The 25163-nt window shown below is 43.2% G+C and overlaps 1 protein-coding gene across 1 annotated transcript in view; it reads left to right on the top strand.

Annotated features, from left to right (window-relative positions):
• LOC145395418 (DNA polymerase delta catalytic subunit-like) overlaps positions 1 to 25163 on the top strand; it is a 134054-nt gene that overhangs the window by 71375 nt on the left and 37516 nt on the right. Inside the window, exon 12 of the mRNA XM_080269023.1 lies at positions 24759 to 24967. Within this exon, the coding sequence (XP_080125149.1) occupies positions 24759 to 24967 (209 nt within the window). The remainder of the gene's footprint in view (positions 1 to 24758; positions 24968 to 25163) is intronic.

The raw sequence follows: 25163 nt of genomic DNA, 5'->3' as shown, positions 1-25163 counted from the left end.
CCTCTTATTTAATAAATCACATTCCTCACCAGAAGAACAAAGTCAATAGAGTAAAGGTGAACCCTGTAATGGTCACGAATCCGTCACAACTTTTTACTCAAATCAGTCTCCTTATGGTGGAAAAGCTTAGTCACTATCAGTCCAAATTTGTACCTGTCAGTGTAAGAGAAGTCCCAGGTACTAACTTGATTGTTCACCCACAAGCCAAATTCAGTCATAAGAGTCACCCCTATCTAATCCAAGTAAGTTCAGAAAACACCATCCACCTACTGCTCACTAATGCCACTAAGCAGGAAAAGACATAAGAAGGGCACAATTGTTGGGTCTTACGAGAAAATCGACAACCCTCCCTGCAAAATTAACACCACCACCCAAATCCATAACGACCTGCTGCCGCAAAATGATCAAGTGAGCGAGAGAGTGGGACGTGTGAACAGAGGTTAAAAGAACTCATCGAGAGGCAAAAGTGGCAACAATTCACCAAGGCTCAATGTAAAGACCTGTCACAGTTGATACTCAGTCATGATGAGAAAGAGTTAGGGACTATCAGTGGCCCTCCCGCACACATTAAAGTGGCTGACCCCCAGCCCAGTCGTGGACCAATGTATCGTTACCCAGAGGAGGCCAACCAGATTATTTCGGACATGCTTCAAGACATGGAAGATTGGGAGATCATAGAACGATCAACAGCGGCCTGGTTGTCACCTATAGTACTAGTGAATAAACCCAATGAGAGCAAATAGATGTGCTTAGACTACCGACATGTCAACAAACATCTTGCCACTGACATTTATCCTCTTCCTCAGTTGGAAGAATTAGTGGAACAAGCAGCCGGTCATCAATACTATGTCACCTTTGACACGCGAGAAGCTTACTTCCAAATCATGGTAGATGAAGAGAGCCACGACCTTGCTACTTTCAATGATAGAGTTACTTTGTATAGATTCAGACAGCTCCCATTTGGTCTTAACTGCTCCCCTGTGATCTTTTCCAGGCTGATGGCTTCAGTACTTATGCCACTCCTACAGAAGGGATGGATCAGAAATTACTTGGATGACTTGATTCTTTGGGCTTATGACTTTCCTTCATTACTAGATCGCCTGAGCTAACTTTTCCAACTACTTACTGAAAATGGCATAAAACTGAATCTTAGTAAGTGCACGTTTGGTCTTAAAGAGGTTACTTTTCTGGGTCCCAATATCTCAGCGGACGGAAGCAAACCCGACCTGAAGAATGTAGAGGCGATTGCGAAGATGAAAGCACCTGCTACAGTGAAAGAAATACATCTTTTCCTAGATATGTGTGACTTCTATAGAAAGCATATCCCCTCCTTTGCTAGAATTGCTGTACCTCTCACCAACCTAACTAAATCTTGAGTAACGTTTATATGGACGGACGAATGTCAGAAAGCCTTTGAACATCTAAAGTTTTGTCTCATCAATACCCCTGTCTTGGTTAAAGCTCAGATAGAACAACTATTGATTCTCACCACCAACACCAGTAACACCCACGTTGGCGGAGTCCTGAGTCGGATTCAATCAGATGGGACTAACAAACCGGTTGGGTATTTCTCTAAAAAGTTGAACCCCTGTGAGACTCGATATTCAGCGACAGATAAAGAGGCACTAGCTGTAGTTCTTGCATGTCGTAATTTCCATCATTATCTGTGGGGTGCCCGTTTCACTGTAATAACTGACCACCTACCTCTCACTAGTATATTCAAACGGAAGACTAAATCACCTCATATGAACTGGTGGATACTAGAAATGCGAGAGTATAATGATAACATCCAGTACCTCAAAGGTAAGAACAGCTTTGTAGCGGACCAGCTGTCATGCCCAGTTCGAGCGGTAGTCCGTCCACCTGAAGCCACTTGGCTTGGGTTAGATCAAGAACAAATGAAGGCCTGCCTAAGAACCGAACCTGTGTGGGAAGAACTAGCGCGATATCTTGAGGGTGGAGCAGTCCCGACCAAACGACTGCCCAAAGCTACTTTAGATCAGTTTGCTCTTGCAGATGAAGTGCTATATTTTGTGAAAGAGAAGGCAGATGGAAGCCTGCAGTATAGTCTCATAGTCCCTCGTGCTTTAGCTAAACAAGCGCTCCAACATGCACATGCATTGTCAGGACATCTTGGGCAAAAGAAAACCATCGAGAAGGCAGAGGAGTTATACTATTGGCAGAATCTCAAGGTTGATGTATGTGAATATGTTAAAAAAGTGCATTACTTGTCAAAGATTCAAAGGGGACACTGGATTGCAGCAACAGTGGAAAGAACTGCCTCCAGTGAATAAGCCATTGGAGAGGATTGGAATAGATCTTACTGATATGGTTGCTGGAATCCAGGGTTACCGATATGTCCTTACAGTAATAGATCATTACAGTCGCTTTGTTTGGTTCTTCCCCCTAAAGTCCAAACACTCTACACACATAACAGATAAACTTTGGCAATACGTGGCAGATTACAGATCACCTCAGAGTATTGTCCTGGATAACGAAGGTGAATTCAACAGCAGGGACATCCAGAAATCCTGCCAGCAACATCAGATCACTTTATACTACACGACCCCTTACCATCCTCAAGGCAACGGGATCACAGAGGGGATGCACCATACCCTCAAGTCGGTCCTCTCTGCCTTATGTCAAGGACACCCCCTTCGTTGGCCCTAACTGCTTCAACCATGTCAGATTGTCATGAATCAGGCTATTCACACCTCAACCGGACAGCAGGCATACTTCACGTTCTTCTCCCCCAATCCTCCCAGATTGGTGAATGCATAACTTTCCGCTATAGATGGCAAAGAAGACGAGTTGGCCACTGTGCACACTCTCATCAGAGAAACTCACCAGAAGATGGCACGCCGGTACCGAGACATGGCAAATAGGAGAAGGAAGAATCAGACTGTCGGTGTGAGAAGCTTGGTGTGGGTCAAAAAGGAAACAGTGGTGCCAGGTACATGTTGGAAGTTAAATGTGAAGTGGGATGGTGCCTAGCATGTAGTGGAAATGTTGCTGGACAGCAGTGTAGGCTATAAATAGTGGAGAATGTCTTTAATGGAACACAAATAGAGAGAGGTGCCGGGCAGGTGAAACCTTATCGTGGTAGTGAAGAGTGGCTGTTGGAACCCCTAGAAAGTGCCTTTACACCTGACCCGGTAGATGAACAATTACTGCCCCATGAAAGATGGCCTCCTCGCCGACTCATTGAAGAATGTTGATAAGTCTGTGGGGGCTAAAGAGTGTAACAGTTTATGGAATGGATAAGGAAGTGTGTGCGGGTCAGACTGGCTGACAGTTGACTGCAAAGAGCTATAGTTTCAGGGAGAGAGAAAGAGGTTGAGTTAGGCTCAGCCCAGTTCAGTGGGGATAATACGAGAGCTCTACTTCGAGGGGGCAGGACGCGTCTACCCCTCACATTACAATTGACACGGCCTAGAGTGTGGTTGCGACTTCAGGACCTGTCAAGCGCTCGTCAGTCACTAGGTGGAAGGCTGGAAACGAAAGTATCGAATGGAAGAAGTGTGAATGAGACTGAGTGACAGCACGTGTGAATGGGAAGCACCCCTGGGACGATCTTGGCAATGAGAGTACGAGTCCACCCAGCTGGGCGACTATGCCATTACTCAGGCAGAAGGTTAACTGGGGTTTCTCTTCTTCACTGGATATATTTTTCTTTGTAAATTCCTTAGTGACATGAAGCAACCCTCTGGGGTACGCAGTGGTTTATGTGGACCGATAGGTGCCGCTTATCGTGGGGAGAGTTTCAAGGTAAGGTGTGTTTGAAAGGGGACTCGCAGTCAAGTCGGTAAGTTTGTCCCATCCGCACACGCATCCTTGGAACGTGTATTAGTGCTTGTGCTGAAAAGACTCTGATGGTGAAAATGTGTTTCCCGGAGGAAGGACCCGTGTAGTGCCAGTAAATTAGGTTAAGATATAATATAAGTGTAACTTAGATGTAAGATAGTTGTAATTTAGTAATTAAGAACAATTTAGTATAAGTGTGAATAATTATAATCTAGTATAAGTGTATTATAAGTATAAAATAAGAATGATTTTTTGTATAGTAGAGACAAGTTGGAAGTGAACATCTACATAATATCATGTAATTCACATTAAGTATTACATCAGCCGACCACACTCCCTCCTCCCCTCCATGAAACACGAGTGTAGCGGAGATGTTGAACATTTAAACTGGCTTAATCTTCATAATCTCTTACTTGAGTAAATTCAAAGATATCTTTCTGTCTCAGTTAATTTCACTTTTAGAAATGCTAATTGAACAAGTGCCAGAAGGGGAGAAACAGTCCATAATATTCTATATATTTAGTTATCTCTAAATATCGATCATTATGCGTTCCCACGTCATTACGAAGGCTTAATATTAAGTGTTGTGATCATTCTCGATACTACTCAAATTTTCTCCATCGTCGTGTAATCTTCGTGAGATACAATAAGCTCTAATGATGTCAATACCCAAATGAGTGTTGCGAGACATACTTGTTAACGTAAAAACTGTACCATCCTCGCATGCAATCGGACTGAGGTATCCGAGGTTATATAAGGCGTGGGCGAACATATGACTGCGTGACTCACTCCATCGCCTTTGTTCGATTCGCAGGTCAGTGTTTAAACCTCATAATCTCCCCCCTTTCCGTTGTTTTCACATTGAGAATTATAGAGAATAGAGTGATTAATAGTGTGTTCAATAGCAAAGTTCTTGTGTGACTCACTCCATCGCCTTTGTTTGATTCGCAGATTCTAACATCAAATCAAGTCGTAATCTGCCAAGTGCGTCACCATACTTACATACCACCACTCCCCCATTCATTGTGTTAGGCAGAAATCTAAATCACCGTACCTTAACCTTAATCGAGGAGTTTTCTCTATTATAAGTCACAAGGGAGATGGTGTAATCGAAGTATATTTCATTAGTCTAAAATGGTAATCTAATTCACTGAAGTTGTGTAAGTATTCAGTTAAGTCATTTTGGGTCTTGCCGATTACTGAATTGAGTGTTATGATTAAGTCTCATCAATGAAGTGAAAGTATTATTGTAGGAGAGTGGTGCAGGATGTATAATTAAGTGGTCTTTAAATCGTTTTGGTATAGTCCCTCCTCGAGTCCTTCAGTGACCAAGGAGAACGACATCCACTCATAACTAGTATGGTCCTTCTGTTCCAAGTGGTATTAGATCAATGTTAACTAGGGAAGTGAGTTTATGGATTTAAACATTTATCTAATTTGGGGTATGATTAAAGTCAATGTTATACTCTTTTAATTAAGGTTTCCATCTATCTTTCTTTGATGGCTATGTATGAGGTGGCCTGCAAGGTGTACTAGGGAGAATAACAACTCGAGAACCTAAGCCTACCTAAATTCATGCTAACCCATTCAGTATGAAATCTGATCCAACAGTTTGGACATAAGTCGGGTTAGTCATTGGTATCTATTTCGGAGTAAAAGGGGCGTAAAACACCCCAGTTGGGTTGGGTTACACTAAAAACAGGCTCGGTAATTTAATGGCAGCCATGTTGGTAATTAAAAAGTGTTATGCTCAAGGTCAGTCCAGAGACGGCTAGCCATAAAGACTATCATGCTGCCACACATCCCATCCTCCGTAAATTCTAATACAACCTTAAATTTAATAAAGAAACTAGAACCGGCATAGAAATTTCACGTATTACTAAATACCCGTTACCAACTGACACCATTATAATCTCAACTTCAAATTCAGTGTGCATTCCTAGGTATTTACACTCCAACGCTAAGCGGAGACAAAAATAATTGTTGCAAGAGGAGAGATTGTAGTGACGACAAAGTTTTGTGGGATTAGACTCATAACATTATTCTGGTGTCTTAACAGTGAGATATAATTAAAAATTCTAAAGCAATACACTGGGGATATTAGTGATATTCATTAACATTCCTGCCAATACACTGGTTGGCTTAATTAAAAATTCCTACCATTACACTGGTGGCTAGAATGGTGGGATAATAAATATTCTCTGTAACCAAGTGCACTAGAGGCCCGCCGATCATATATGGTTAACAGTCCCAAGTAACATACTAAAAGCATCTCTGGTAGGCCATAGCCAGATTCCTCGATCGTTGGAAATATCGGGCATAGAATTATGAGTATATCGAGCCCCTGGAGCGAGGGCAAAAACATTTTTTTCAGATCATCGTATGAACAGGGTGGAAGATAAATTGTTGACTGTAATTAGGGAACTTGCGGCAAGGCAGGATGCAGAAGCTGAAAGTGAATGAGTATAAGCCATAAGTGACGAAAGATTCTCTCATGTAACGAGGTTGTAATGAGCACTGATTACTCCCCCCCTGCTTCTTTTCATTATAAGTCGATACGGTACTGCCAGTTGTAGATGTAAGTCCGAGGAAAGGGAGGATGAGCGATCAGTGAGGGATAGAATAGCGAAGAGCTAGAAGAGATGGATCCCCCACTACTCCCTGCCATCCCTTTTCAATCATCACCATTCAACCCCTTACTCGATCACGAGAATGAAGGAGAAGGTTCGCACTAAGCCCCGGGATATTCCAATCCTGGAACTTCACCAGTTGCAAGGACTTGATGCAATGGCCAGAATAGAAATGTTCTTCAAACTCATGGAACAATGCTACCCAAACGATTCCACCTGCATGCAAATTGCTAAGAGCAGGGTCGGTTTGGAGTTAGCCATATTCATATACAACCATCAAAAGAACCATCGAGCAGACTCCTGGCTAACACTTAAACATCTCCTTAGAACAGAGTTTGCAATAGAGATCAGTGTCGATCGAGCATGGCAGGAGTTGGAGTCGATGAGTTATGACTGGGGAGAATCACCCCAGGCTTTCACCCATAGGTTCAATTGTCAACACGCAGTAATCGAATCAAAGTTTCCTAATGAGAAATTTCCTAATCGAGACTGACAAATAAAGAAGAAGCTGTGGTATGGCTTGCCTGCTGCTTCACGAGTGAAGCTGGAGGGATTTCTAGATGATGAGTGCCCACTGCGCAAATTCCTGGACCGTACTGAACATGAACGACAGTTACTAGAAGAGAGGCAGCCCCCTCAAATCAATGCGGTACCAATGAAGGATAGTAGTAACAGGGAAAAGACCGGCACACATTCCACTCCTTCCATTCCTGATGGCCCAGCCAGTAATATGAGTATGGTGGAAACTAAGGATGAAATGGAAGAACAGAGCTCAAGTGTGGGAGGTGAAAACAAATCTAGAGCACGAGAGTAAGAGGTAGGCGAGTGATCAGGAAACCCTCCACCGAAAATATTGTAGTCACTGCCGAGCAATGTCCCACAGTCTGCAAGAGTGCTGGCGGAAACCCCCGCCTGTTTCTTGTTTTGACTGCCGAAGACCCGGATGTCGTCGGGGAAACCTCGGGTGCCCCAGACGTAAGCAGGAAGCCTCAACCCAGGCTAATTCCAACACAAACATTTCCCAGGACCCTAGTCCGAGAATGTGACTAGCCGGTGGTCATACCTCTCCCACCATTAGTATCATTGCCAATGGGAAGGTGGTAGAGGCACTAGTTGATAAAGGCAGCAGTTACAAGCCAATAAAGGAATCGACTGCCATGCTAATAGGAGGAGAGAGAACGAAACTCTCCTCGATTACAAGGAGTCACAGATGCACCTTTGAGAATTATAGGAATGCTGTGGACTGCAGTTGGGGTCAGTGACGTAAAAATTCACAAACAGTGGTTCCCGGTAGTACCTAACTCGTACATCAACGCTGACCTACTCCTTGGGTGTGACATATTGAGTCAAGCCCCCCTTCTTTGGAATGGCGAAAGGAGAGTCATGGAATGGGGTGGTGCCTCTTATTTAATAAATCACATTCCTCACCAGAAGAACAAAGTCAATAGAGTAAAGGTGAACCCTGTAATGGTCACGAATCCGTCACAACTTTTTACTCAAATCAGTCTCCTTATGGTGGAAAAGCTTAGTCACTATCAGTCCAAATTTGTACCTGTCAGTGTAAGAGAAGACCCAGGTACTAACTTGATTGTTCACCCACAAGCCAAATTCAGTCATAAGAGTCACCCCTATCTAATCCAAGTAAGTTCAGAAAACACCATCCACCTACTGCTCACTAATGCCACTAAGCAGGAAAAGACATAAGAAGGGCACAATTGTTGGGTCTTACGAGAAAATCGACAACCCTCCCTGCAAAATTAACACCACCACCCAAATCCATAACGACCTGCTGCCGCAAAATGATCAAGTGAGCGAGAGAGTGGGACGTGTGAACAGAGGTTAAAAGAACTCATCGAGAGGCAAAAGTGGCAACAATTCACCAAGGCTCAATGTAAAGACCTGTCACAGTTGATACTCAGTCATGATGAGAAAGAGTTAGGGACTATCAGTGGCCCTCCCGCACACATTAAAGTGGCTGACCCCCAGCCCAGTCGTGGACCAATGTATCGTTACCCAGAGGAGGCCAACCAGATTATTTCGGACATGCTTCAAGACATGGAAGATTGGGAGATCATAGAACGATCAACAGCGGCCTGGTTGTCACCTATAGTACTAGTGAATAAACCCAATGAGAGCAAACAGATGTGCTTAGACTACCGACATGTCAACAAACATCTTGCCACTGACATTTATCCTCTTCCTCAGTTGGAAGAATTAGTGGAACAAGCAGCCGGTCATCAATACTATGTCACCTTTGACACGCGAGAAGCTTACTTCCAAATCATGGTAGATGAAGAGAGCCACGACCTTGCTACTTTCAATGATAGAGTTACTTTGTATAGATTCAGACAGCTCCCATTTGGTCTTAACTGCTCCCCTGTGATCTTTTCCAGGCTGATGGCTTCAGTACTTATGCCACTCCTACAGAAGGGATGGATCAGAAATTACTTGGATGACTTGATTCTTTGGGCTTATGACTTTCCTTCATTACTAGATCGCCTGAGCTAACTTTTCCAACTACTTACTGAAAATGGCATAAAACTGAATCTTAGTAAGTGCACGTTTGGTCTTAAAGAGGTTACTTTTCTGGGTCCCAATATCTCAGCGGACGGAAGCAAACCCGACCTGAAGAATGTAGAGGCGATTGCGAAGATGAAAGCACCTGCTACAGTGAAAGAAATACATCTTTTCCTAGATATGTGTGACTTCTATAGAAAGCATATCCCCTCCTTTGCTAGAATTGCTGTACCTCTCACCAACCTAACTAAATCTTGAGTAACGTTTATATGGACGGACGAATGTCAGAAAGCCTTTGAACATCTAAAGTTTTGTCTCATCAATACCCCTGTCTTGGTTAAAGCTCAGATAGAACAACTATTGATTCTCACCACCAACACCAGTAACACCCACGTTGGCGGAGTCCTGAGTCGGATTCAATCAGATGGGACTAACAAACCGGTTGGGTATTTCTCTAAAAAGTTGAACCCCTGTGAGACTCGATATTCAGCGACAGATAAAGAGGCACTAGCTGTAGTTCTTGCATGTCGTAATTTCCATCATTATCTGTGGGGTGCCCGTTTCACTGTAATAACTGACCACCTACCTCTCACTAGTATATTCAAACGGAAGACTAAATCACCTCATATGAACTGGTGGATACTAGAAATGCGAGAGTATAATGATAACATCCAGTACCTCAAAGGTAAGAACAGCTTTGTAGCGGACCAGCTGTCATGCCCAGTTCGAGCGGTAGTCCGTCCACCTGAAGCCACTTGGCTTGGGTTAGATCAAGAACAAATGAAGGCCTGCCTAAGAACCGAACCTGTGTGGGAAGAACTAGCGCGATATCTTGAGGGTGGAGCAGTCCCGACCAAACGACTGCCCAAAGCTACTTTAGATCAGTTTGCTCTTGCAGATGAAGTGCTATATTTTGTGAAAGAGAAGGCAGATGGAAGCCTGCAGTATAGTCTCATAGTCCCTCGTGCTTTAGCTAAACAAGCGCTCCAACATGCACATGCATTGTCAGGACATCTTGGGCAAAAGAAAACCATCGAGAAGGCAGAGGAGTTATACTATTGGCAGAATCTCAAGGTTGATGTATGTGAATATGTTAAAAAAGTGCATTACTTGTCAAAGATTCAAAGGGGACACTGGATTGCAGCAACAGTGGAAAGAACTGCCTCCAGTGAATAAGCCATTGGAGAGGATTGGAATAGATCTTACTGATATGGTTGCTGGAATCCAGGGTTACCGATATGTCCTTACAGTAATAGATCATTACAGTCGCTTTGTTTGGTTCTTCCCCCTAAAGTCCAAACACTCTACACACATAACAGATAAACTTTGGCAATACGTGGCAGATTACAGATCACCTCAGAGTATTGTCCTGGATAACGAAGGTGAATTCAACAGCAGGGACATCCAGAAATCCTGCCAGCAACATCAGATCACTTTATACTACACGACCCCTTACCATCCTCAAGGCAACGGGATCACAGAGGGGATGCACCATACCCTCAAGTCGGTCCTCTCTGCCTTATGTCAAGGACACCCCCTTCGTTGGCCCTAACTGCTTCAACCATGTCAGATTGTCATGAATCAGGCTATTCACACCTCAACCGGACAGCAGGCATACTTCACGTTCTTCTCCCCAATCCTCCCAGATTGGTGAATGCATAACTTTCCGCTATAGATGGCAAAGAAGACGAGTTGGCCACTGTGCACACTCTCATCAGAGAAACTCACCAGAAGATGGCACGCCGGTACCGAGACATGGCAAATAGGAGAAGGAAGAATCAGACTGTCGGTGTGAGAAGCTTGGTGTGGGTCAAAAAGGAAACAGTGGTGCCAGGTACATGTTGGAAGTTAAATGTGAAGTGGGATGGTGCCTAGCATGTAGTGGAAATGTTGCTGGACAGCAGTGTAGGCTATAAATAGTGGAGAATGTCTTTAATGGAACACAAATAGAGAGAGGTGCCGGGCAGGTGAAACCTTATCGTGGTAGTGAAGAGTGGCTGTTGGAACCCCTAGAAAGTGCCTTTACACCTGACCCGGTAGATGAACAATTACTGCCCCATGAAAGATGGCCTCCTCGCCGACTCATTGAAGAATGTTGATAAGTCTGTGGGGGCTAAAGAGTGTAACATTTTATGGAATGGATAAGGAAGTGTATGTGGGTCAGACTGGCTGACAGTTGACTGCAAAGAGCTATAGTTTCAGGGAGAGAGAAAGAGGTTGAGTTAGGCTCAGCCCAGTTCAGTGGGGATAATACGAGAGCTCTACTTCGAGGGGGCAGGACGCGTCTACCCCTCACATTACAATTGACACGGCCTAGAGTGTGGTTGCGACTTCAGGACCTGTCAAGCGCTCGTCAGTCACTAGGTGGAAGGCTGGAAACGAAAGTATCGAATGGAAGAAGTGTGAATGAGACTGAGTGACAGCACGTGTGAATGGGAAGCACCCCTGGGACGATCTTGGCAATGAGAGTACGAGTCCACCCAGCTGGGCGACTATGCCATTACTCAGGCAGAAGGTTAACTGGGGTTTCTCTTCTTCACTGGATATATTTTTCTTTGTAAATTCCTTAGTGACATGAAGCAACCCTCTGGGGTACGCAGTGGTTTATGTGGACCGATAGGTGCCGCTTATCGTGGGGAGAGTTTCAAGGTAAGGTGTGTTTGAAAGGGGACTCGCAGTCAAGTCGGTAAGTTTGTCCCATCCGCACACGCATCCTTGGAACGTGTATTAGTGCTTGTGCTGAAAAGACTCTGATGGTGAAAATGTGTTTCCCGGAGGAAGGACCCGTGTAGTGCCAGTAAATTAGGTTAAGATATAATATAAGTGTAACTTAGATGTAAGATAGTTGTAATTTAGTAATTAAGAACAATTTAGTATAAGTGTGAATAATTATAATCTAGTATAAGTGTATTATAAGTATAAAATAAGAATGATTTTTTGTATAGTAGAGACAAGTTGGAAGTGAACATCTACATAATATCATGTAATTCACATTAAGTATTACATCAGCCGACCACACTCCCTCCTCCCCTCCATGAAACACGAGTGTAGCGGAGATGTTGAACATTTAAACTGGCTTAATCTTCATAATCTCTTACTTGAGTAAATTCAAAGATATCTTTCTGTCTCAGTTAATTTCACTTTTAGAAATGCTAATTGAACAAGTGCCAGAAGGGGAGAAACAGTCCATAATATTCTATATATTTAGTTATCTCTAAATATCGATCATTATGCGTTCCCACGTCATTACGAAGGCTTAATATTAAGTGTTGTGATCATTCTCGATACTACTCAAATTTTCTCCATCGTCGTGTAATCTTCGTGAGATACAATAAGCTCTAATGATGTCAATACCCAAATGAGTGTTGCGAGACATACTTGTTAACGTAAAAACTATACCATCCTCGCATGCAATCGGACTGAGGTATCCGAGGTTATATAAGGCGTGGGCGAACATATGACTGCGTGACTCACTCCATCGCCTTTGTTCGATTCGCAGGTCAGTGTTTAAACCTCATAATCTCCCCCCTTTCCGTTGTTTTCACATTGAGAATTATAGAGAATAGAGTGATTAATAGTGTGTTCAATAGCAAAGTTCTTGTGTGACTCACTCCATCGCCTTTGTTTGATTCGCAGATTCTAACATCAAATCAAGTCGTAATCTGCCAAGTGCGTCACCATACTTACATACCACCACTCCCCCCCCCCCAATCATTGTGTTAGGCAGAAATCTAAATCACCGTACCTTAACCTTAATCGAGGAGTTTTCTCTATTATAAGTCACAAGGGAGATGGTGTAATCGAAGTATATTTCATTAGTCTAAAATGGTAATCTAATTCACTGAAGTTGTGTAAGTATTCAGTTAAGTCATTTTGGGTCTTGCCGATTACTGAATTGAGTGTTATGATTAAGTCTCATCAATGAAGTGAAAGTATTATTGTAGGAGAGTGGTGCAGGATGTATAATTAAGTGATCTTTAAATCGTTTTGGTATAGTCCCTCCTCGAGTCCTTCAGTGACCAAGGAGAACGACATCCACTCATAACTAGTATGGTCCTTCTGTTCCAAGTGGTATTAGATCAATGTTAACTAGGGAAGTGAGTTTATGGATTTAAACATTTATCTAATTTGGGGTATGATTAAAGTCAATGTTATACTCTTTTAATTAAGGTTTCCATCTATCTTTCTTTGATGGCTATGTATGAGGTGGCCTGCAAGGTGTACTAGGGAGAATAACAACTCGAGAACCTAAGCCTACCTAAATTCATGCTAACCCATTCAGTATGAAATCTGATCCAACAGTTTGGACATAAGTCGGGTTAGTCATTGGTATCTATTTCGGAGTAAAAGGGGCGTAAAACACCCCAGTTGGGTTGGGTTACACTAAAAACAGGCTCGGTAATTTAATGGCAGCCATGTTGGTAATTAAAAAGTGTTATGCTCAAGGTCAGTCCAGAGACGGCTAGCCATAAAGACTATCATGCTGCCACACATCCCATCCTCCGTAAATTCTAATACAACCTTAAATTTAATAAAGAAACTAGAACCGGCATAGAAATTTCACGTATTACTAAATACCCGTTACCAACTGACACCATTATAATCTCAACTTCAAATTCAGTGTGCATTCCTAGGTATTTACACTCCAACGCTAAGCGGAGACAAAAATAATTGTTGCAAGAGAAGAGATTGTAGTGACGACAAAGTTTTGTGGGATTAGACTCATAACATTATTCTGGTGTCTTAACAGTGAGATATAATTAAAAATTCTAAAGCAATACACTGGGGATATTAGTGATATTCATTAACATTCCTGCCAATACACTGGTTGGCTTAATTAAAAATTCCTACCATTACACTGGTGGCTAGAATGGTGGGATAATAAATATTCTCTGTAACCAAGTGCACTAGAGGCCCGCCTATCATATATGGTTAACAGTCCCAAGTAACATACTAAAAGCATCTCTGGTAGGCCATAGCTAGATTCCTCGATCGTTGGAAATATCGGGCATAGAATTATGAGTATATCGAGCCCCTGGAGCGAGGGCAAAAACATTTTTCTCAGGTCATCGTATGAACAGGGTGGAAGATAAATTGTTGACTGTAATTAGGGAACTTGCGGCAAGGCAGGATGCAGAAGCTGAAAGTGAATGAGTATAAGCCATAAGTGACGAAAGATTCTCTCATGTAACGAGGTTGTAATGAGCACTGATTACTCCCCCCCTGCTTCTTTTCATTATAAGTCGATACGGTACTGCCAGTTGTAGATGTAAGTCCGAGGAAAGGGAGGATGAGCGATCAGTGAGGGATAGAATAGCGAAGAGCTAGAAGAGATGGATCCCCCACTACTCCCTGCCATCCCTTTTCAATCATCACCATTCAACCCCTTACTCGATCACGAGAATGAAGGAGAAGGTTCGCACTAAGCCCCGGGATATTCCAATCCTGGAACTTCACCAGTTGCAAGGACTTGATGCAATGGCCAGAATAGAAATGTTCTTCAAACTCATGGAACAATGCTACCCAAACGATTCCACCTGCATGCAAATTGCTAAGAGCAGGGTCGGTTTGGAGTTAGCCATATTCATATACAACCATCAAAAGAACCATCGAGCAGACTCCTGGCTAACACTTAAACATCTCCTTAGAACAGAGTTTGCAATAGAGATCAGTGTCGATCGAGCATGGCAGGAGTTGGAGTCGATGAGTTATGACTGGGGAGAATCACCCCAGGCTTTCACCCATAGGTTCAATTGTCAACACGCAGTAATCGAATCAAAGTTTCCTAATGAGAAATTTCCTAATCGAGACTGACAAATAAAGAAGAAGCTGTGGTATGGCTTGCCTGCTGCTTCACGAGTGAAGCTGGAGGGATTTCTAGATGATGAGTGCCCACTGCGCAAATTCCTGGACCGTACTGAACATGAACGACAGTTACTAGAAGAGAGGCAGCCCCCTCAAATCAATGCGGTACCAATGAAGGATAGTAGTAACAGGGAAAAGACCGGCACACATTCCACTCCTTCCATTCCTGATGGCCCAGCCAGTAATATGAGTATGGTGGAAACTAAGGATGAAATGGAAGAACAGAGCTCAAGTGTGGGAGGTGAAAACAAATCTAGAGCACGTGAGTAAGAGGTAGGCGAGTGATCAGGAAACCCTCCACCGAAAATATTGTAGTCACTGCCGAGCAATGTCCCACAGTCTGCAAGAGTGCTGGCGTTAAACCCCGCCTGTTTCTTGTTTTGACTGCCGAAGACCCGGATGTCGTCGGGGAAACCTCGGGTGCCCCAGACGTAAGCAGGAAGCCTCAACCCAGGCTAATTCCAACACAAACATTTCCCAGGACCCTAGTCCGAGAATGTGACTAGCCGGTGGTCATACCTCTCCACCATTAGTATCATTGCCAATGGGAAGGTGGTAGAGGCACTAGTTGATAAAGGCAGCAGTTACAAGCCAATAAAGGAATCGACTGCCATGCTAATAGGAGGAGAGAGAACGAAACTCTCCTCGATTACAAGGAGTCACAGATGCACCTTTGAGAATTATAGGAATGCTGTGGACTGCAGTTGGGGTCAGTGACGTAAAAATTCACAAACAGTGGTTCCCGGTAGTACCTAACTCGTACATCAACGCTGACCTACTCCTTGGGTGTGACATATTGAGTCAAGCCCCCCTTCTTTGGAATGGCGAAAGGAGAGTCATGGAATGGGGAGGTGCCTCTTATTTAATAAATCACATTCCTCACCAGAAGAACAAAGTCAATAGAGTAAAGGTGAACCCTGTAATGGTCACGAATCCGTCACAACTTTTTACTCAAATCAGTCTCCTTATGGTGGAAAAGCTTAGTCACTATCAGTCCAAATTTGTACCTGTCAGTGTAAGAGAAGACCCAGGTACTAACTTGATTGTTCACCCACAAGCCAAATTCAGTCATAAGAGTCACCCCTATCTAATCCAAGTAAGTTCAGAAAACACCATCCACCTACTGCTCACTAATGCCACTAAGCAGGAAAAGACATAAGAAGGGCACAATTGTTGGGTCTTACGAGAAAATCGACAACCCTCCCTGCAAAATTAACACCACCACCCAAATCCATAACGACCTGCTGCCGCAAAATGATCAAGTGAGCGAGAGAGTGGGACGTGTGAACAGAGGTTAAAAGAACTCATCGAGAGGCAAAAGTGGCAACAATTCACCAAGGCTCAATGTAAAGACCTGTCACAGTTGATACTCAGTCATGATGAGAAAGAGTTAGGGACTATCAGTGGCCCTCCCGCACACATTAAAGTGGCTGACCCCCAGCCCAGTCGTGGACCAATGTATCGTTACCCAGAGGAGGCCAACCAGATTATTTCGGACATGCTTCAAGACATGGAAGATTGGGAGATCATAGAACGATCAACAGCGGCCTGGTTGTCACTTATAGTACTAGTGAATAAACCCAATGAGAGCAAACAGATGTGCTTAGACTACCGACATGTCAACAAACATCTTGCCACTGACATTTATCCTCTTCCTCAGTTGGAAGAATTAGTGGAACAAGCAGCCGGTCATCAATACTATGTCACCTTTGACACGCGAGAAGCTTACTTCCAAATCATGGTAGATGAAGAGAGCCACGACCTTGCTACTTTCAATGATAGAGTTACTTTGTATAGATTCAGACAGCTCCCATTTGGTCTTAACTGCTCCCCTGTGATCTTTTCCAGGCTGATGGCTTCAGTACTTATGCCACTCCTACAGAAAGGATGGATCAGAAATTACTTGGATGACTTGATTCTTTGGGCTTATGACTTTCCTTCATTACTAGATCGCCTGAGCTAACTTTTCCAACTACTTACTGAAAATGGCATAAAACTGAATCTTAGTAAGTGCACGTTTGGTCTTAAAGAGGTTACTTTTCTGGGTCCCAATATCTCAGCGGACGGAAGCAAACCCGACCTGAAGAATGTAGAGGCGATTGCGAAGATGAAAGCACCTGCTACAGTGAAAGAAATACACCTTTTCCTAGATATGTGTGACTTCTATAGAAAGCATATCCCCTCCTTTGCTGGAATTGCTGTACCTCTCACCAACCTAACTAAATCTTGAGTAACGTTTATATGGACGGACGAATGTCAGAAAGCCTTTGAACATCTAAAGTTTTGTCTCATCAATACCCCTGTCTTGGTTAAAGCTCAGATAGAACAACTATTGATTCTCACCACCAACACCAGTAACACCCACGTTGGCGGAGTCCTGAGTCGGATTCAATCAGATGGGACTAACAAACCGGTTGGGTATTTCTCTAAAAAGTTGAACCCCTGTGAGACTCGATATTCAGCGACAGATAAAGAGGCACTAGCTGTAGTTCTTGCATGTCGTAATTTCCATCATTATCTGTGGGGTGCCCGTTTCACTGTAATAACTGACCACCTACCTCTCACTAGTATATTCAAACGGAAGACTAAATCACCTCATATGAACTGGTGGATACTAGAAATGCGAGAGTATAATGATAACATCCAGTACCTCAAAGGTAAGAACAGCTTTGTAGCGGACCAGCTGTCATGCCCAGCTCGAGCGGTAGTCCGTCCACCTGAAGCCACTTGGCTTGGGTTAGATCAAGAACAAATGAAGGCCTGCCTAAGAACCGAACCTGTGTGGGAAGAACTAGCGCGATATCTTGAGGGTGGAGCAGTCCCGACCAAACGACTGCCCAAAGCTACTTTAGATCAGTTTGCTCTTGCAGATGAAGTGCTATATTTTGTGAAAGAGAAGGCAGATGGAAGCCTGCAGTATAGTCTCATAGTCCCTCGTGCGTTAGTTAAACAAGCGCTTCAACGTGCACATGAATTGTCAGGACATCTCGGGCAAAAGAAACCTATCAAGAAGGCAGAGGAGTTATACTATTGGCAGAATCTCAAGGTTGATATATGTGAATATGTTAAAAAGTGCATTACTTGTCAAAGATTCAAAGGGGACACTGGATTGCAGCAGCAATGGAAAGAACTGCCTCCAGTTAATAAGCCATTGGAGAGGATTGAAATAGATCTTACTAATATGGTTGCTGGAATCCAGGGTTACCGATATGTCCTTACAGTAATAGATCATTACAGTCGCTTTGTTTGGTTCTTCCCCCTAAAGTCCAAACACTCTACACACATAACAGATAAACTTTGGCAATACGTGGCAGATTACAGATCACCTCAGAGTATTGTCCTGGATAACGAAGGTGAATTCAACAGCAGGGACATCCAGAAATCCTGCCAGCAACATCAGATCACTTTATACTACACGACCCCTTACCATCCTCAAGGCAACGGGATCACAGAGGGGATGCACCATACCCTCAAGTCGGTCCTCTCTGCCTTATGTCAAGGACACCCCCTTCGTTGGCCCTAACTGCTTCAACCATGTCAGATTGTCATGAATCAGGCTATTCACACCTCAACCGGACAGCAGGCATACTTCACGTTCTTCTCCCCCAATCCTCCCAGATTGGTGAATGCATAACTTTCCGCGATAGATGGCAAAGAAGACGAGTTGGCCACTGTGCACACTCTCATCAGAGAAACTCACCAGAAGATGGCACGCCGGTACCGAGACATGGCAAATAGGAGAAGGAAGAATCATACTGTCGGTGTGAGAAGCTTGGTGTGGGTCAAAAAGGAAACAGTGGTGCCAGGTACATGTTGGAAGTTAAATGTGAAGTGGGATGGTGCCTAGCATGTAGTGGAAATGTTGCTGGACAGCAGTGTAGGCTATAAATAGTGGAGAATGTCTTTAATGGAACACAAATAGAGAGAGGTGCCGGGCAGGTGAAACCTTATCGTGGTAGTGAAGAGTGGCTGTTGGAACCCCTAGAAAGTGCCTTTACACCTGACCCGGTAGATGAACAATTACTGCCCCATGAAAGATGGCCTCCTCGCCGACTCATTGAAGAATGTTGATAAGTCTGTGGGGGCTAAAGAGTGTAACAGTTTATGGAATGGATAAGGAAGTGTGTGCGGGTCAGACTGGCTGACAGTTGACTGCAAAGAGCTATAGTTTCAGGGAGAGAGAAAGAGGTTGAGTTAGGCTCAGCCCAGTCCAGTGGGGATAATACGAGAGCTCTACTTCGAGGGGGCAGGACGCGTCTACCCCTCACATTACAATTGACACGGCCTAGAGTGTGGTTGCGACTTCAGGACCTGTCAAGCGCTCGTCAGTCACTAGGTGGAAGGCTGGAAACGAAAGTATCGAATGGAAGAAGTGTGAATGAGACTGAGTGACAGCACGTGTGAATGGGAAGCACCCCTGGGACGATCTTGGCAATGAGAGTACGAGTCCACCCAGCTGGGCGACTATGCCATTACTCAGGCGGGAGGTTAACTGGGGTTTCTCTTCTTCACTGGATATATTTTTCTTTGTAAATTCCTTAGTGACATGAAGCAACCCTCTGGGGTACGCAGTGGTTTATGTGGACCGATAGGTGCCGCTTATCGTGGGGAGAGTTTCAAGGTAAGGTGTGTTTAAAAGGGGACTCGCAGTCAAGTCGGTAAGTTTGTCCCATCCGCACACGCATCCTTGGAACGTGTATTAGTGCTTGTGCTGAAAAGACTCTGATGGTGAAAATGTGTTTCCCGGAGGAAGGACCCGTGTAGTGCCAGTAAATTAGGTTAAGATATAATATAAGTGTAACTTAGATGTAAGTTAGTTGTAATTTAGTAATTAAGAACAATTTAGTATAAGTGTGAATAATTATAATCTAGTATAAGTGTATTATAAGTATAAAATAAGAATGATTTTTTGTATAGTAGAGACAAGTTGGAAGTGAACATCTACATAATATCATGTAATTCACATTAAGTATTACATCAGCCGACCACACTCCCTCCTCCCCTCCATGAAACACGAGTGTAGCGGAGATGTTGAACATTTAAATTGGCTTAATCTTCATAATCTCTTACTTGAGTAAATTCAAAGATATCTTTCTGTCTCAGTTAATTTCACTTTTAGAAATGCTAATTGAACAAGTGCCAGAAGGGGAGAAACAGTCCATAATATTCTATATATTTAGTTATCTCTAAATATCGATCATTGTGCGTTCCCACGTCATTACGAAGGCTTAATATTAAGTGTTGTGATCATTCTCGATACTACTCAAATTTTCTCCATCGTCGTGTGATCTTCGTGAGATACAATAAGCTCTAATGATGTCAATACCCAAATGAGTGTTGCGAGACATACTTGTTAACGTAAAAACTGTACCATCCTCGCATGCAATCGGACTGAGGTATCCGAGGTTATATAAGGCGTGGGCGAACATATGACTGCGTGACTCACTCCATCGCCTTTGTTCGATTCGCAGGTCAGTGTTTAAACCTCATAATCTCCCCCCTTTCCGTTGTTTTCACATTGAGAATTATAGAGAATAGAGTGATTAATAGTGTGTTCAGTACCAAAGTTCTTGTGTGACTCACTCCATCGCCTTTGTTTGATTCGCAGATTCTAACATCAAATCAAGTCGTAATCTGCCAAGTGCGTCACCATACTTACATACCACCACTCCTCCCCCCATTCATTGTGTTAGGCAGAAATCTAAATCACTGTACCTTAACCTAAATCGAGGAGTTTTCTCTATTATAAGTCACAAGGGAGATGGTGTAATCGAAGTATATTTCATTAGTCTAAAATGGTAATCTAATTCACTGAAGTTGTGTAAGTATTCAGTTAAGTCATTTTGGGTCTTGCCGATTACTGAATTGAGTGTTATGATTTAAGTCTCATCAATGAAGTGAAAGTATTATTGTAGGAGAGTGGTGCAGGATGTATAATTAAGTGGTCTTTAAATCGTTTTGGTATAGTCCCTCCTCGAGTCCTTCAATGACCAAGGAGAACGACATCCACTCATAACTAGTATGGTCCTTCTGTTCCAAGTGGTATTAGATCAATGTTAACTAGGGAAGTGAGTTTATGGATTTAAACATTTATCTAATTTGGGGTATGATTAAAGTCAATGTTATACTCTTTTAATTAAGGTTTCCATCTATCTTTCTTTGACGGCTATGTATGGGGTGGCCTGCAAGGTGTACTAGGGAGAATAACAACTCGAGAACCTAAGCCTACCTAAATTCATGCTAACCCATTCAGTATGAAATCTGATCCAACAGTTTGGACATAAGTCGGGTTAGTCATTGGTATCTATTTCGGAGTAAAAGGGGCGTAAAACACCCCAGTTGGGTTGGGTTACACTAAAAACAGGCTCGGTAATTTAATGGCAGCCATGTTGGTAATTAAAAAGTGTTATGCTCAAGGTCAGTCCAGAGACGGCTAGCTATAAAGACTATCATGCTGCCACACATCTCATCCTCCGTAAATTCTAATACAACCTTAAATTTCATAAAGAAACTAGAACCGGCATAGAAATTTCACGTATTACTAAATACCCATTACCAACTGACACCATTATAATCTCAACTTCAAATTCAGTGTGCATTCCTAGGGATTTACAATCCAACGCTAAGTGGAAACAAAAGAAATTGTTGCAAAAGGAGAATTGCAGTGACGACAAAGTTTTGTGGGATCAGACTCATCGTAACATTATTCTGGTGTCTTAAAGTGAGATATAATTCTAAAGCAATACACTAGGGTTAGAGGTGGTATTCATTAAAGTTCTCGACAATACACTGATGGCCAGTGAGTTATACATAAAAATTTCTACCATTACAATTATTAGGACTAAAAATGGCTCATATAACACTGATTTATAATTTTTGGAAATTGAAGCCAAGAAACCATTTACTATATAGCCAAACCATACGTGCTCCCTACGTGTCAACAAGTGAGTTGGTGGAGGGTTAGTGCCCCTCCCCGTAAAACAAATAACTCAAAGTCAATGGCCACCCCTTATGGGATTATGGCGTCTGGCAATAGATAGATAGATAGATAGACTGTTTCGGAGATGAAATGTGCTGTGTCTGGTAGATTTTGACATGCTGAATTCAAATATGACCATTAAAATCCCTTGATTGGCTCCTGGTTTCCGGATATTTTCATATTTAGTTGACACATAGTAAGTCAGTGTATTTATCCTTCATGTCACATTAAAATTGAATAATAAAGACAAAATGTGCTAAAACACTAATTCAGCATGATGCTGGGAAAGTACTACAGAAATTGTACAAGCCACACAGTCGTCCAAGTTCATTCATCGTCTGTTCGACATTTCTTCGCTTGCCTCTTGAAACTTCGGATGGAGCATCCCTCATCACTGTCCAGCAGTTTTCTGCTAGCACTGATGGACTCCACTTGCCCTGATATCGCATCTCCATTGTTGCTGTATCCTTGTAGAACCACTAACCATGCTTGTTACTCATTGCTCCGCAGTTCGGTGGGAAAAATCCAGGTGAGAATGTAGAAAGTGTATTTTCAGCGACATGTTGCACCCTAGACGTCTGTACGTCCCTAGCAGGTTTACCGCCAATTCCTTGTAGTTGTCCGCCTTCTTGTTCCCAAGAAAGTTTGTTGTAGCTCTTTTGAAAGCCATCCATGTCAGCTTCTCCTTGCCGCGTAGAAAATGGTGGAACTCATCATTTCCGACAGGTTCACTAATTTGTCGGCCAATAAACACTCCTTCTTTTATTTTCGCTTCACTTAGCCTCGGGAACATTTCAAGGAGGTACTTGTAGGCTAGCCTAGTTTTGTCCATTGCTCTATCAGAGTTCTTCATTAGGCCCAGCTTGATGTGCAAGGGTGACAAGAGAATCTTCCCCCAGTCAACGAGTGGGGGATGCTGAACATTTTTCTGCCATGGTTCCAACGACTGTCGAAGCGGCCAGTCTTGCTTGATGTAGTCCGAATCTCTTGCTCGGCTATCCCATTCACAGAGAAAGAAGCAGTACTTGGAGTACGCGGCCTGCAGACCTAGCATGAGAGCAACAACCTTCAAATTGGCACAGAGCTTCCATTGATGTGAGTCATATGCATCTCAGGAGTTGATCCATGTTGTCTTATGTGCTGCATAGCCAACTGGAATTGAAGGCAGTGTGTTGCCACTATGTAGCAAAACGGCTATGAGGCTGGTCTTTGATGAATCGATGAACAGTCTCCACTCAGAAGGCTCATAAGCGACGTTAAGAGCCGTCATCAATCCATTAATGTCCTTGCAGGCCACAAGTTCTCCTTCCATAACGAAGAATCGAACGAGGTCTCTTTGGCGGTCACGGAACATGGAAATCGAACATCGCTGGCCAGTAAATACTATTACTGTAGCGTCGACCCAGGTAACTGCATTATTCTTAGGCAATTCCAAATCTTTGACGAGGTCGTTGAGTCTGGCCTGCGTTATGAGCTTTGGCTCAATAGGAACTTGTGACAGAAAATCTGGGTCATGTGATATAGGATGCTTAAGAGTACAGCTTTCAGCATCTTCCTCTTCCTCATCTGACTCCAGTGTGAACACTTCTTGAGCCACAGGAGCTGGCAGTGTGTCTCCATGAGGTACCAGTCATATGGCAGATGGAATATTGCGGTACTGCACAGTCCACGTCCTTTTCCTTGACACAGCTGCAAGTGGAGGCACCATGCAGAAATATCAGTTGCTGATGTGATCTGTCAGTTCCTTCCAGACCATTGGCACTGCAAACGGCATGGGTTTCTTCTTCCCAATCAGCCACCGACAGAGGTTTGTTGCACAGGTGTTGCAGCATATGTGCGGGGCCCAGGTCTTATCCTGATCGCCGATTTTGCAGCCAGAATAGAGGTGCCAGGCCTTCTTGATCTTGGCGGTTATTCTGCGCTTTTGTGAAACAAAATTAACCTCACCACAAACATAGCAGAAGCTGTCGACATTGTTCACACAATTACGAGGCATTTCCATCAAACATGCAAACACAGAACAAACGTTTTTATTAGTGATTAGTGACTAGTTTATAGATGATTAATGTGATATTGTTTGTGACTTAAGTGGTTTTATAGGTGATTCATTACCAGATACTGTGTTTTGATATTACCAGTCATTCAGATCACACATTCTGGTTTGAAATCGAGCTCGTTCTCTCGTAGTTCTTATAGGTCGACAGAAATATTCAAGCTATTTATTATATTCGATGATATCTTAAAATCTAGAGCCAATCAAGATTTTTAAGTAACAGTTACGTTTTCAGCGACCCAAAATTAGTCAAGTACGACTGATTTCATTTCAGAAGCATTTTGACTGTAGACCAGTGTCATCACATATTGGATGATATTTTTGTTTTTATTTTTAGGCAGTATATTACTACAGTAGGTTCATGTGTGTCTGCAAAACTCGCTCATTGTCACAGCCATCAATCCTCAGGTAAGCCATACTTTTTTGCTTGTGCAGCAGGAAGAACCACCATCAGGTGACCAAGGGCGGCACATGCAAGCGTGTTGGACCCTACAAAAAAGAAATTAAACTAAACGAAACGTACTTTGAAGGAGATAATCTGCAATTGACTTTTAAAGCTCTCCTGTCCTATCTTGTCCTCTCTTATCCTCTTACATTGCGTATCTAATCAGTTATTCATGTTTACTGGAACAGTATCTACAGTATCTATAGCCAGACGCCTAAATCCTGTAATGGCTGGCCACAGACATATCACCTCTATGTCACCCTGTCCCCTGCCATTTCACTGCTCTCTCTCTCCAACTTACACCCCCTCTCTCATATACCTCTCTACTGCATCCCTCCACCTCATCCTCAGTCCCATCCTCCCTCTCCCCCTGTCCACCTCACTCACATACACTCCTAGTAGTCTCTGACTCTCCATCCTCTCCACATTAAAGTAATTATCAAACATCCATTTCCCATTCATCAGGCAGTAGAGCAGGATTTGGTTCTGCCAGTAATTGAGGACGTTGGTGAGGAGAAATACGTGGGTGCCACTGTGATTGAGCCTGTGAAGGGCTACTATGATCTGCCCATCGCCACATTAGACTTCTCCTCCCTGTACCCCAGCATTATGATGGCACACAACCTATGCTACACCACACTGCTTCCTGGACCACACACGGCACGGGAGCTGGGGTAAGAATATGTTATTGCTTGTTAGTGGTGTGGATGTGATAGAAAGTGTTTGGAATAATACATTGTGGTGGTATGATCATGTAGAGAGGATAGAGAGTGAGAAACTAACTAGGAGTGTGTATGTGAGTGAGGAGCATGTGGAGTTACACGAAGAGGCAGACTGACAAATGAGGAAGTGAAAGAGCGTTGTGATGTG

This window comes from Coenobita brevimanus, chromosome 31, assembly GCF_032717465.1.
Source record: "Coenobita brevimanus isolate Jiangsu-jjx chromosome 31, ASM3271746v2, whole genome shotgun sequence".
NCBI classification, from domain to species: Eukaryota; Metazoa; Arthropoda; class Malacostraca; order Decapoda; family Coenobitidae; genus Coenobita; species Coenobita brevimanus.
Note: the sequence above shows the minus strand (reverse complement) of the source record. Positions and strands in the feature narration are given on the sequence as shown.